The sequence below is a fragment of the Sus scrofa genome, chromosome 6, assembly GCF_054392235.1.
Source record: "Sus scrofa isolate SSC_HxYL_T2T_F1_AM1 chromosome 6, Sscrofa_HxYL_maternal_Yorkshire_Landrace_v2.0, whole genome shotgun sequence".
In the NCBI taxonomy this organism is placed as follows: domain Eukaryota; kingdom Metazoa; phylum Chordata; class Mammalia; order Artiodactyla; family Suidae; genus Sus; species Sus scrofa.
The window spans coordinates 71,522,053-71,535,718 of NC_139388.1; the positions used below are offsets into that span (position 1 = coordinate 71,522,053).

The 13,666-nt window shown below is 58.6% G+C and overlaps 1 protein-coding gene across 10 annotated transcripts in view; it reads left to right on the top strand.

Annotated features, from left to right (window-relative positions):
* The window catches only part of KCNAB2 (potassium voltage-gated channel subfamily A regulatory beta subunit 2), an 88,547-nt gene that overhangs the window by 72,084 nt on the left and 2,797 nt on the right, over window positions 1–13,666 (top strand). For 5 of the 10 annotated variants that reach the window (XM_021095239.2, XM_021095242.2, XM_021095240.2 and 2 more), the window contains 10 exons: window positions 1,059–1,103; window positions 2,338–2,382; window positions 3,564–3,607; window positions 4,443–4,529; window positions 5,324–5,368; window positions 8,202–8,287; window positions 9,922–10,042; window positions 10,349–10,443; window positions 11,260–11,380; window positions 11,707–11,795. In XM_021095239.2, coding sequence (XP_020950898.1) covers window positions 1,059–1,103; window positions 2,338–2,382; window positions 3,564–3,607; window positions 4,443–4,529; window positions 5,324–5,368; window positions 8,202–8,287; window positions 9,922–10,042; window positions 10,349–10,443; window positions 11,260–11,380; window positions 11,707–11,795 — 778 coding nt within the window. The remainder of the gene's footprint in view (window positions 1–1,058; window positions 1,104–2,337; window positions 2,383–3,563; window positions 3,608–4,442; window positions 4,530–5,323; window positions 5,369–8,201; window positions 8,288–9,921; window positions 10,043–10,348; window positions 10,444–11,259; window positions 11,381–11,706; window positions 11,796–13,666) is intronic. The other 5 variants (XM_021095244.2, XM_021095245.2, XM_084962723.1 and 2 more) reach the window with 1 other exon arrangement.

Genomic DNA, 13,666 nt, shown 5'->3' on the forward strand with positions numbered 1-13,666 from the left:
GGATATCTGTGCCCCTGCGGGACAAATGCCAGCCTTACCAAATTCACGGCCATGAGACTTCACAGCCAAAAGCAACAGGCTTTGGTGAAGTCACTGTCCACAGCTCCTGTAACCTCCAGACCAAGGTCTGCCCCCCTCTTTCCCTCCTCTCCTGATAGTTTGTCCCACCCCATGAGGAAGACGAGGAGGAGGCCCAGAGCTGGGTGAATTTCTCTGCATCTTGACCATAAATGAAGAGCATTCCGAATGCATGCTAAACAGCTTGCAAATTAGAGCCCATTATTTCTGAGTGGATGACTCAGCCGTGTTATAATTGGAATGTAGCGCTGGGTATGGAGCCTTCTCCCGTCTGCTGTTTTTGCTCAGAAACATTTTGCTACAAGCAGAAAGTTCTTAAAAGTTAATCCAGCACTGCCGTGCCAAGCGAGGCTGGAACAGTCTACACACGACCGCAGCGGGCCCCGGTTTGGTACAGGGCAGGACAGACCGCGGTCAGCGTGGTGGTATCTGTCTCTCTATTGTTCAAGAAACAAGCAAGAAACAAGGGGGACACACACACACACACACACACACACACACACACACTCCGCTAGAAATTCAGCCCCGAGTCCCTGTTGATTGTCTCTGCAAACAGAGGATGCACTAGATGAATAATTTATCCTTTAAAAAGCACATTCTGGTCTGGAAACTTCACCCACATAACGTTGCCACACGTTTGCCCTGGTGAATTTCCAAGGGGCCAGGGGAACGGGCTGCTGCCTCTGGTCTGGCTGAGCAGGACGGCACTCCTTCCTTTCTGGGACACGTGCCTGCCTTGGTGGGGCACCTGCGCCCCCTGCCACCCTTGCAGCCACCTTTGTGGGTCATAAGCCAGCTGCTCCCAGGCGCTCTCCTCTCCCTGGAAAGAGCTGGCCCAGGCAAGGCTGGCATTGATAGCCTGGCTCTCTAGGCCCAGTGGCATTTTCACAGAGGAGACGGAGTGGCTGCGTGTCACCGTGGGGCAGGGTGTGATGTTTCTGTTCCGCTGTAATGAAATCCCCATGTCCCGTTTCCCGCAGGGCTGAGGTGGTTCTAGGAAACATCATCAAGAAGAAGGGATGGAGGTAATTCCTGGGCTCGTCCTGTGGTCTGTCCCGGACACTCGCACATGAAAGAGGACGGGGCGGGGGGAGGCACGGGGTCTGGGGTCGCGGCGGGCGCGGAGGCGTGCAGGGTCCGGGCCCGGCCTTGGCCAACACTGGCTTGGATCCCAAGGCTGGGCCTTCCTGTTTTCCAGCGGAGGGCAGAGCTGGCCTTGTCACCGGTGTGGCCAGCCAGTCTTTCTAAGGCCTGGCGGTCCCGGAACTTTTCTTGCTGGGAATGGGAGGGTGTCCTAGAAGGGAGGTAGCCCATGCTTCCTCCTGGGGACTGAGGGTCACACCGTGGGCTCTGTCATTAGAGGGAGCCCCCTGTGTTAGCGAGTCCCCAGTTACGTCTCAGGTGAGCACATGAGGCGGCGCTTAGGTCATCCTTCCTGCTTGGAGGTGACACTGCCGGCTACGGAGCTCCTGGCCTTGGAAGCTGTTTCCTGAGCGATCCTCCCCCAACCCTTCCATGGGAGGGAAGCACGGGGACACTGTCACCCCCACTTGTGGGAACGGTCAAGGTCAAACGTGGCCCAGCAGGGCTATCCTTACCCCTGGCACCAGTCCCTCCAGGACAGTCACAGGTGTCAGTGTTGCCTCGTGTGGGTTTGTAGCCGGAGACCTGAATCCATGCCCTTCCCTCGGGCTTTCAGCCACCTGAACCCGGACTCCCAGGGGTGCCATCAGGCCTGCCTCTGGGTCTGTACCCCCCCCCAGGCCCCTCCCGCCTCGGTGGCCCCCAGGCTGCCCTCCAAAGTGTCCCATCACAGCTCTCCTGCAACACCGCCTCGGCCTGTAGAGGAAGAGCCAGGCTGTGTGGCCCCTCCATCCTCACCAGCGCCGTCCACCCACCCTGCAGCCCCTTGACCTCCTTCTATGCCCTGAGCCGCGCCCCCACCCCCCCACCCCCATCCCTCTGTGTGCCTCCTCCTCTGGGCTCCAGTCACACTAGACTCCATCTCCAGGCTCCATCTCCATCAGGCCCCGCTGCCCAGCCTGCGGCTACCTGGTTAGATCATTGCATCACGTAGTTGGTTACGTCTGTGGGTTGTCTCCTGGCTCCAGGGGAGCCCCAGGACCCTCCCCGTCGAGGAGTCTGGTTTCACACTCTTGCTCCCAGAGAAGGGCTTAGGACCCCAGTGTTAGAGCTGACGGGAGGGTGGGGCAGGGGAGGGGCCGCGCCCCTCACACGCCTCCTTCTCTCGTTCTGCAGGCGATCCAGCCTCGTCATCACCACCAAAGTCTTCTGGGGAGGAAAGTAGGTGCAGCCGGCAGGCAATGCCCCGGGGGCGGGGGTTCGAGTCTGTGGACACCCCTGATTTAGGAGGCCCCTGAGGGGTGTGGGGGTTGTTATGCTGGAGACTGCAAGGGGTGGGGGCCTGGACCAGCCAGCCTCAGGAGCCTCGTGGAGGACAGAACTAGGCAGGCAGCCCAGTTTCCTGTCCCCTGGGGCCTGACATTTGTGCAGCCAGGTCCCTGTTGAGGGGCACCACGTTCCAGAAAAGCAGCTTTGGCTGAGCTGCCTTCTGCTAAAACCTTGTTTAAATTTTTTTTTCTTCCTTTTTGTTTTTGGACGCCCGGCCAGGGATCAGATGCAAGCCGCACACCACACTTGCGGATGGCAGCAACGCTGGATCCTTTAACCCACTGTGCCGAGCCAGGGAAAAACCCGTGTCCTGGTGCTACAGAGACGCCACCAATCCTGTTGCACCACAGCCAAACCTTGTTTAATTTTACCTTTTACTTTTTTTTTTTTTTTTTTTTTTTTTTTTTGCTTTTTAGGACCACACGTGCAGCATATGGAAGTTCCCAGGCTAGAAGTCAAGTCGAAGCTGCATCTGTTGGCCTACACCACAGCCACAGCAACATAGGATCAAAGCCACATCTTCAACCTACACCACATTTCACGGCAACACCGGATCCTTAACCCACTGAGTAAGGCCAGGGATCGAACCCACAATGTCATGGTTCCTAGTCAGATTCGTTTCCACTGCGCCACAAGGGGAACTCCTGGTTCATTTTTAATTTTTAAAAAACACAAGCCAGGAGTTCCCTGGTGGCCTAGTGGATTAAGGACCCAGCGTTGTCACTGCTGTGGCTCAGGTTAGATCCCTAGCTGGGACACTTCTGCATGCCACAGGTGTGGCCAAAAGAAAAAACGGCAGGGGGGGGGGGGAAATACCAAGCCAGAGAAAAGATTGAACAAGAGAGGACTCCATCCCCCATGGCCACCCCACCTCCCCAGCATGCCAGGGGAGCAGCGCAGCTCCGCCAGGCCTTCTCCGTGAGCAAACCCTCCCAGTCTCTTGGTTTTATCCCCAACGTGGAATCAGACTGCAGGTGGCGTGCGCTGACCTGCTTTTGTCCCAGCCTTGCGTCCTAACCCTTTTCCCCCAAACTGCGTTTGCAACATCACGCACCTTGTTGCCTGTTTTGCAGAGCGGAGACCGAGAGGGGCCTTTCCCGGAAGCACATCATAGAAGGTAAGGGGGGCCCTGGCTCCACACAGCCCCCGAAACCCACACCCTCCTCCCGTGGATGCCAAAGTGGAGGAACCAGGTTGCCCTGCCCCCGCCAATGCTATAAACTCAGGGCCTGATGACACCTCGTGCCCTGGTTCACCCAGGCTCACGCGGGGTGACGGGAGGGAGGGGGCGGGGCGGGGTGGGCTGGTCCCGCATCACCCTGGAAAGACACGGACAGGCCTGGGTTTCAACCCAAGCTGGGCGCTGTGCCCACCGGGTGACCTTGAGTGAGAGTCTGTGGCAGTGTCTGTAAAATGGGGGTGGTAAGAGCGCCCCCCCCCCGGGGTTACTGGAAATACAGACAAACCCTGCAGAAGCCCGGACAGCCCACTTACCCTGATTTTTGTCATCTCCGTGCCTTTCCTCCCCATATCCATTTTCATCAAGGAAATAGCGTCGCTCCATTAAAAAATCAAACAATTAAGGGGGCTTGCTGCCCCCCCACCTGGCACTTCTGAATTGGGAACCGCTGCCAAGCACCTGTGGGCTTCGGGCATCACTGGCCTTTGAAGCTCCAGATGGTGCATGTGGCTTTCCTCCCACTCACCCCCCAGGCCACTCTAAAAGGGGTCCCCCCCATTCAGACATAGGACATTTGGCTCTGGGGAGTGCCCGCTTCTTCTCTCGTGGCTCTTCTCCACCTCGGTGGCACGTGCCCACACGTGTGCCCCGCCGTCCACAGCCCCCATGCCAGGGGCCTTACGTCTTGCTCCCTGAGCCACACGCGCGCGCAGGTGAGGACCCCAAAATGTCTGTGAAGATGGTCACGGCCCCTCCCGCCTCCTCCCCCCAGGTCTGAAAGCCTCCCTGGAGCGGCTGCAGTTGGAGTATGTGGACGTGGTGTTCGCCAACCGCCCGGACCCCAACACGCCCATGGAAGGTATGTTCTCCCGGGAGGCCTCCGCCAGCCCAAGCATCACTGTTCCAACGCACAGTAGGTGCTGAACCTGAGGGTCCAGGGACTGCGGGGCGGGGGATGGGGAATTGAGGGGTTGGGGGAGGCTTCCTGGGGTTGGGAGGGAGAGAGGCCTGAGCCCAGCCTCTGGTCATCCCCCCAGGTGAGTCTGGTCCTTGCTCTGGGTCCCCCCCCCCCGCTCCTGGGTTCAAGCTGCCTGCCGTGTGAGCTAAACAAAGTCACATGAATGACTTTGCAACCCCTGCCTTCTTTTTGGTTCTTTTCAATCACGTTCCAGGTTCCCCTGGAAGGCTTCCAGGGCCTTTTGCTCTGGGGAATAAATAGCTACTTCGAGGAAAAAGCAAACAAAAAAACACGCAATGCTTTGAAAATCAGTTTTGGTTTCTTGGGCGCTTCTGTATTCTTTGACTCCTGCACTCTCGGGCCTGCCCATCTCCGGCTTCCTGCTCTGAGCATCTTCTCATTTGCGTTCTGCTGCTTCGGGGCCTTGGAAATTCAGTGGTGTTCAAGTTACCTTTTCCTTCATTTATTTATGTATATGATATATGTACACATGTATATATACATATAATGCACCTGTGTGTGTGTATGTGTGCGTGTGTGCACGCGCGTGCGTGTGTGGGCTTTTTTTTTTAATCACAAGAGTATTCGGCAGGAAGTGGTTTACGCCTCCGCCCCATCCCCTCTGTTGGACGTCACCCCTCCGCGTTCCCGCAGCTGTGAACTCTGGTTTCTTTCGATCTTTCTTTTACCACCAGGGGATCCATTTAGTTCGTCCAAGTCAAGGACATTCATCATAGAAGGTACACAGTACCCTCGGCCTGACCGTTGACCTCTGTGTCCAGAGCTGCATTTTATGAGACAGTGTTTTGTTTACAGATTCTCTCCCCACCGCCCCCGTGACAAACTTCTCCATAAAATGCACAGAGGAGAAATCAGGGCCCAGTGGGGAACACCTTGCAAGTGAAGAAAAGCAAATCCGCGTGGAGCCGCCCCCCCCCGTCCCCTCCCAGTCCACGCTGTCACCTCATTCCTCCGCCCTCCCGTGCATGCACCCCCTCCTGCCCGCCTTGCATTGCCACGATCCGTGATCCAAGGGGGCCTCTGTCTGCAGGGGCTTTGTCTTAACTCGGGGATGCCTGTGATCAGCGCCTGAAACCTTGACCCCCAGATAGTCTGGGAGGGGGCTGGGGAGACCAGGTTCCCCCAGGAGCGACCACCTCGGGGACCCCAGAACACTGGCCCCCAGCAGGTTTTAACTTCTCCGTGGTCCCCAGTTTGCTAAGTTCCCTCCTCAAACCAAGAGCAAACACACCAGCATCCGGCCGCCCCGCCCCCCCGCTGCGCGTGGTGCTCCTGTCCCCTGGGCCGGCGGGCCACCTCCTGACCCTCTCAGCCCTTGCCCCGCATCTGGAGTGCTCCCTGGAAATGCAGTCATTTTCCTCCTGGGGAAACACCGAGACCAGGGGCAGCCTCTGGCCATGCAGGAGTCTCTGCCAGGCCCCTAAGCTGAAGGCCCTGCACCCCCACCCCCAGGGCCAGCCTTGTTCTCCCTGAGAACCAAGCTGTGTTCCAGGATGGAAGGGCTCCTGCCTGCCAACTGGCTCTGCCACCTGACCCCTCCCATGTATTATTTGTGACGCGACAGCAGATGCCATGGGTTTTTGGCAGCAGCTGGAAGGATTGGTCATCCTGCTTCTGTTCAACAACATTAAATATTGAGGTAGACAATTGCCCCTAATTGTCCCTGTTCCTGAGGCCACTGACCTCAGGCTGGGCCAGAAACACAAATTCTCCTGTATGGGCTCCATGCACAGCCTGCCACTGCCTAGGACCCTCGAGGCACCCAGGAGCCTCTGTGCAGGACTCGGGCCCTCTCAGGCCAGCCCAGGCTGTCACAGGCTCCTGCCCTATCCATCTTGGTCCCCAGGCTCCCGCTGGACTCCCCTCTCTGCACGGAAGGGGGGTCAGGAGAGAGCTGCTCTCCAGGGAGCCAGGATGCCCAACGGGGGTGTCTGCTTCCCTCTCCCCGGGCATGTGGCCCTGCGCCTTGGCTGAAAGGAACTGGGCAGTGATGCTGCGTGGTCACAGGCTCCCCCAGGAGGGTTTCTAAAGACTCCAACAAAGACGGCCAGGCTGGGAGCCTGGGCGCCAGGTTCCCGTGTGGCCAGAGTCCTTTTCCTGGGACCCTCAACATTCCAGCCAGGAGCTGCCCTCCCTCCCATCGAGCCGTTAAAGTGGGGGCCCTGCTGGTGGCCCTAGGTTGGGGGGAGGGGGAGCCAGGTTCCCTGGGATGAGCGGAGATGAGCCTAGTCCCTGCCCTTGGAAGGAAGGCGAAGGCAGGCTTGGCCCACAGGTGTGGAAGCCGAGGCATGATATTTCAGGGGTCCTGGGCGAGCCCACCGAGACCACCACCCTAGAAGCCCCAGCCACCTTAACTTTCTACTGAAAGAGGGTATCTTGGCAAAGGGGCACTCAGGGACCCAGGATGGGTGGGAAGGGATGCCCCAAAACAGAGGTGCCGCTCTCTGCCAGAGAAGGTTCCCACCGGGCTTGGACCACTCCCCAATGGAGCTCTCGGAAGAGACCCCCATGGCCCCTCCTCCCCTCCACCCCCGCCATCTTCGGGGACCTCAGCCGCCCCATGTCAGAGGCCACTTCAGGAGAGATGGGGACTTTCAGGGTACAGGGTTTGTTCTTGGGAACACTTGTTCCTCAGCCATACTTCTGAGGCTGCCTTGAGCAGACGAACTTGCCAGCACAGTCTGGAAGCTGAAGGTGATCTGACCAGGTAGCCCATCACCCCGCAAAGCTAGGAGACACTTGAAACTTGAGGCCAGGTTCCATTTCAAAAAAAACCTCAATATCCCCATGGAGCTGAAATAGCCTAGGGGGCAACTGGGACTTTTTTGAGACTCAGCCACAGTGTAGATGGGGAGAAGGTCCCTTGCTGAATGCTGGGCGGGTCCAAGAAGCCGAGGCGTGGTCCAAACAGGGCTTTCCATGTCCACTGCCTGCTCATCTGGGTGTGAAGGGAGCTCCACCTTGAAGCCCCCACCCTCTGGGACAACCCAGGACTCCATACCTTTGTCCCTATAGATACCGTTGTCACCTCTCCATGTAATTCTCCAGACCCCAGTGAGAATCTGGAAGAGCCCCAAGTAGGAGACTAGATAGGGGCAAAAATTGTGTTTACTCCCCATTGCCGTCTGTCCTTCGGATCGTAACCTTAATCTGGAAGAGCAGGGTCCCCAATTCTTCCCCAAATTGCCAACCACCCCCCCATTCTAGAGTCTAGACTCACATTCTTTGATGTCGCCCCATCCCTCTAACCTGCCATGGAAACATCTCAAGCCATCCATAACCCATTTTTCAAAGACTCCTTAAGACCTATAACTATTTTGGGACATGGTTTTCAAGACCAGCTTCTTGGTTGGCAGCTCGCTTGTTTCTGTCGTCCCAGAAAACCCCTGCCACCCCCGACTCCGGAGCCAGGAAGCCCACTGCTTGCAAGCCGTCTTGGCAGCACCCTCTGTCCCCTCCCGGCGCCCGCCTGTATTTGCAGAATGTCCCCAGGCCGGGCCCCATGCTCCTGGCCGCCCCCTCCACCTGCGGTGTCCCCTTCTCTCGTGACAGAGACGGTGCGCGCCATGACCCACGTCATCAACCAGGGGATGGCCATGTATTGGGGCACGTCACGCTGGAGCTCCATGGAGATCATGGTACGCCGACCTCTTCGTGTGTGTGTCCACGGGCTGGGCTCCCGGGCCCCCCTCTGAGCATGAAGACCCCCAGTGTCACGCAGATACCTGGGTACTTGGGGGAGCGTCAGGAAGGTGCCATGTGACAATGAGGTCTGCAGGCCTTGCAGACTGGAGCATTGGCTTGAGTCCCAGCACTGCATGGCCACGGACTGATGGCTTCACCTCTCTGAGCTTCGGTTTCCCTGCCTGTAGAACAGGACTGCTGGGGCGACCCGCCCCGCAAGAGGCCGTTGTGAGGATTACCTGAGAGAACAGGTGTGATGCTCTTAGCTGAGGTCCTGGAGTTCAGCCAGCACTCAGCATGGTGCCAGGGCCAGCTGAGCTCTCACGATGTTCCCAGTGCCCTCGGACTTGAGGGCTTCGTGTGAACTAACTCCCATTTAATCCTCACAACGCTGTGTGAGGTGAGTGCTGCTTTCATCCTGTTTTCAGATGTGGACACTGAGGCACAGAGAGGTTAAGTACATGCCCAGGGTCACACAGCTCAGAGCCTGGGCTTCCCCCTCACCAGCACTTTCAAGAAAGCATCTCCTTTCCGTGTCATTTCCCTCCACGGGAGCCATCAGAAGCTGAGGGTGACAGATGTTTCATGACATTTCTGGGGTCTCTCAGAAGGGTCAGCAGGGTGGCTCCTCAGAGGCAGGCAAGGCAGCTGGTTGGTGGGGGGCAGGCAGGGGCCTGGGGACTGTGTCTTTCAGGCTGAGCCCCTCACCCCTGCCTCCAGGCTTTCTCCCAGCCTCAGCCCTTCCCATGGCCCACCTCCCAGAATTTCCCAAGTCCTGACATCCTGGGGAAGGGGTTTCTCCTCTAGTGAGCCCCGATTTCCGATTCATTTAAAAAATATATTAAGTAAGTTTTTCATTTCCAGTTAAATACCACTCTAGAAGGCCACAGGATCAATCAGCCTTTGGTGTTTGTGGCATTAATGATCAATTTGTCATTTTTCTGAAGCTGCCCAGGGCCAGCACAAAACACGCTAAGCTCAGCATCTTATCCCCACTCTACAGATGTGAAAGCTGAGTCTCAGACCAAAGGGGAAAGGGCCTCTTGGGCTGGCAGACGGGCTTCCGGGAGCCCACGCCCATCTGGTCTGCAGAGTGGAGGCCTTGAGCTCCAAGTCCCAGAACCAGGCTGAGGCCAGCCACTCCCTGCTCCTGACCGAGGGTTTTCTGCCACTGCCATCATCCTGGGTCCAGGCACTAGAGTGACAATCATGTTAAAACCGTGGACATTGGGCAGGCACTGTCCTGAGTGCTGCCAGCACCGCTGGCTCATTTGACCCTCTTGAACAGAAGGGGAACTGAGGCACGGAGGGGTGAGCCCCTTGCCCAAGACCACCTGGCCAATAAGTGCCAGAACCCAAGCCTCACTCCTGATGCTCACTCCTGGTGCTTTCCCCCCAAATCCCTTTAGCCTTGGAGTCCCGCAATGCACCCACTTTTCACGCCTCACAGAGAGGGCAGCCTAACAGGCTCCCAGAACGGCTTGGGGATGGGGGCTGCCATCTCCTGGGGGTGCCTTTGTGTTTTCTCCCTGCTTTCAGGGAGGCCCCCCAGACCTGCTGACGGGCAGGGACCACTCTCCTTCTACAGGAGGCCTACTCCGTGGCCCGGCAGTTCAACCTGATCCCGCCCATCTGCGAGCAGGCCGAGTACCACATGTTCCAGCGCGAGAAGGTGGAGGTGCAGCTGCCAGAGCTCTTCCACAAAATAGGTGGGCTCCCCTGTCCGGCCCCGCCCTCTCCCTCGCTCCGCCCCTCACCCGACTCCACCTCTTAATTCGCCCCGCCCATCTCCCGGGCCCGCCCCTGCCGGGCCCCGCCCTCGTCCTCGCCCCGCCCCTCGCCCGGCTCTCCGCTTCCATTCGCCCCACCCATTTCCCCGGCCCTCCCCCTACCTCGCTCCACCCCTGCCCCTGCCCTGGCCCCACCCTCTCCCTCTCCTCAGCCCGTCCGGGTTCCCCTCTCCCCGGCCCTCCTTGGGGTCCCGGGCCTGACCTTGTCTTCCTTTCCTCTCCCAGGAGTGGGCGCCATGACCTGGTCCCCTCTGGCCTGCGGCATCGTTTCTGGAAAGTATGACAGTGGCATCCCGCCCTACTCGAGAGCCTCCTTGAAGGTGAAGGAGCAGCTGGGCCAGGGGAGGGCACAGGGAGGGACAGGCATTTCGAGGGATGGGCCCTCTGGACAGATGCCCCGGTGCCGGGCAGGACTTGTGCGGGGGATTGCAGGCATGAGAACTTAGAGGCCCAGCTGGCCTGACCACCCCCCCCATATCTAGAAAGGCTGCCCACCTGTGGGACATCCCCCAGGGAAGAAGCCCCTCCCTCCCCAGGCCCCCTGGCCTCCACCCAGGTTCAGTGTGAACAGTCTGGGCTGGGTCCCCGAGGGCCATTTGAGATGCCTCCCCCAAGTGGTCAGTCCCACACTCTCTCTGGCCCATCCCAAGGCCTCTGGGCTGGGGGCTGCGGAGTTTCTTCACTGTCACTCAGAGGTCCCCATCCGGGACAAGACCGCCCCTCCCACCTCAGGCGCGGGGCCTCTGGATGACCTCCAGGTGGCAGGGTTTGGTGCCAAAGGAGCAGGCTGAGAAAGGCCAACCAGGCCAGGGCAGAGCCAGCACTGGCGCCCCCAGGCCCAGGTTCGAGGACAGGACAGCCCACCCCACCCGCTCCCCCCAACCACAGCAGGCCCCCCGGGGGCTCCCTGATCTGTGGACACACCTCCTGGGCTGCCAGGCCTCCTGGAGAAGGGAAGGTCGTCTTGTCCACCTCCTTGTCCTCGTCAGGGGCCCAGCCTCAGCTCCACCACAGGACCTGGTTAGGCCAGGGTCAGGGCATGCCATCTGGGCACAAATCATCCGCCATCTGCCCACAGAGGTCCCAGTGACCTGCCCTCACCTGCGGGCTGTGCTCTGTCCCCACCCCACAACCAGGGCTACCAGTGGCTGAAGGACAAGATCCTGAGTGAGGAGGGCCGGCGCCAGCAGGCCAAGCTGAAGGAGCTGCAGGCCATCGCCGAGCGCCTGGGCTGCACCCTCCCGCAGCTGGCCATAGGTAACAGGGCTGGGGACTGCTCCCCCAGGAGGACGTCAGGAGGCCTCGAGCACCTGGGCCACCCCCTCCCTCGGCCAGCCGTGGCTCCTGGGCTCCCGCATTCGTGGGGAGGGGATGGGCAGGGGTCCCTGAGCACCTGGGCCATCTCTCCACTGGGGATAGTTGGTGCCAGGGTGCCCCCAGCACTGCTGAGCCCCTGGCTTGCCAGGCACCCTCAGCCCCCTGACCGGGAAGCTGGGACTCTCTGATCCTGTTGGGCTGGTCAGTAGCAGAGAGGGCTCTCCCGTGGGTGTTCTACCCTCACCTCTGGTCTCGCTGCCCCCTAGCCTGGTGCCTGAGGAATGAGGGGGTCAGCTCCGTGCTCCTGGGTGCTTCCAGCGCAGACCAGCTGATGGAAAACATTGGAGCAATTCAGGTGAGTGGGGGCCACCGGGCACCAGCCTCCCAGGCCCTGGGCAGAGCTCCAGGGCCCAGCCAGTCGTCTGTCCAGCACAGGAGTTCTCCTGTGGCACAGTGGGTCAAGGATCTGGCATTGTCACCGCAGCAGCTTGGGTCACTGCTGTGGCAGGGGTTCGATCTCTGGCCTCGGAATTTCCACATGCCGCACGCACAGTCAAAAAGAGAAAAAGATGCTCATCCATCCAGCGTGTTCTCACTCAGTACCTCCTGTGTGCCAGGCACTGTGCTAGGCACCTGGGCTGGGCTACGTCTGTGAGCCACCGAAGGGCCCTGCTCTTAAAGAGCTGGCTTTCTAGCTGAAACAGACGGTAACCAAATGTGAGAAAAAGGAGATTAGAATAATTGTGAGAGCGTGGTCAGCACGTTGGGAAAGAAACCCAGAGCAAGGCCAGCGGTGTCCAGCGGGGGTGGGGAGGGGGGAGCCAGTGGACCCAGGTTGAAGAGTGCTGCAACGTAGGCTGGCTGAGAAAGTGACAGGTGGGAGGGCTTAAAGGATGAGATACTCGGGGAAGAATGTTCCAGGCTGATGCAATAGCACAAAGTGGGCCAGAGCCCAGAGGGCCTGGAACAGAGGGGTGGCAGGAGATGTGCTCAGCCTGTGGGCAGGTCTGGGGGGCACGGCTCGCCCACTAAGGACTTCGGTGGTGGCTGAGTGAGCTGTGAGCTAGGGGAGGTTTTGCACAGGCTTCCTCTGGCCAGGCCTTCTGGAAAACGAAAGCAGCGTGGCCCCTTCTATTCCTCACTGGAGCCACATGAAGTGGGAGCAAGATGGGCCTCGGAGAGGTGACCTCTCTCCAAAAACCAACCCCCTGTCATCACTTCGGGGGCAGGAATTTTCAGGGTTTTTTGGTTTGGGGGGTTTTATGGCCACACCCGCAGCATATAGAAGTTTCCAGCTTAGGGGTTGAATCCGAGCCATGGCTGTGGCAACGCTGGATCCTTTAACCCACTGTACCAGGCCAGGGATGGAACCCACACCTCTGCAGCGACCTGAGCTGCTGCAGTCGGGTTCTTAACCCACTGTGCCACAGCAGGAACTCCAGGGGCAGGAGTTTTTAAGGGGGAATTTCAGGAGCGCTTTTCAGGGGTGGAGGGAGGTCTGAGTACAGAATAGCACATGGTTAGTTAGGACAGTCCTCCTGAAGCTGGTCACACGATGACCCGATCAGCCTCACCTTGGCTGTTTGAAGTACAGTGAATCCCGGACTCCAGGGTCGCATGACTCCCGTTTCCTTGAGTCCAGTGCTCGGAATTGTGTGACACAGAGCAGCTTATGTCCTGGCTGCAGTCGGACCATCCCCCTCGTTAACTTCTTCCACCTGATGGGGGTCTCAGTCTCTGCACAACAGCTCCAAGGATGTGGCTCAGAAACTTTTTTTTTTTTTTTTTTTTTTCTGTCTTTTGCCTTTTTAGGGCCACATTCACGGCATAGGGAGGTTCCCAAGCTAGGGGTCTAATAGGGGTCTAATAGGAGCTGTAGCCGGCTGGCCTACACCAGATCCGAGCCGCGTCTGCGACCTACACCACAGCTCACGGCAACGCCGGATCCTTAACCCACTAAGCAAGGCCAGGGATCGAACCGGCCACCTCATGGTTCCTAGTCGGATTCGTTAACCACTGAGCCACGATGGGAACTCCGTCCCTGACTTTGCTTGATGGCTAAACTATTGTTATTTTGTCCTGTTAGACTACTTTCCTTGTTTTTGCATTTTCTCACTTCTTCAATTAAGGTTATATTCTTTGGCTAAAATATTTCTACAGACAGAGGTGGGCGGAGGACATGGGGGTAGGGGGATCTGTCCCTGGAAGGCCCCATAGGGTGCTGTT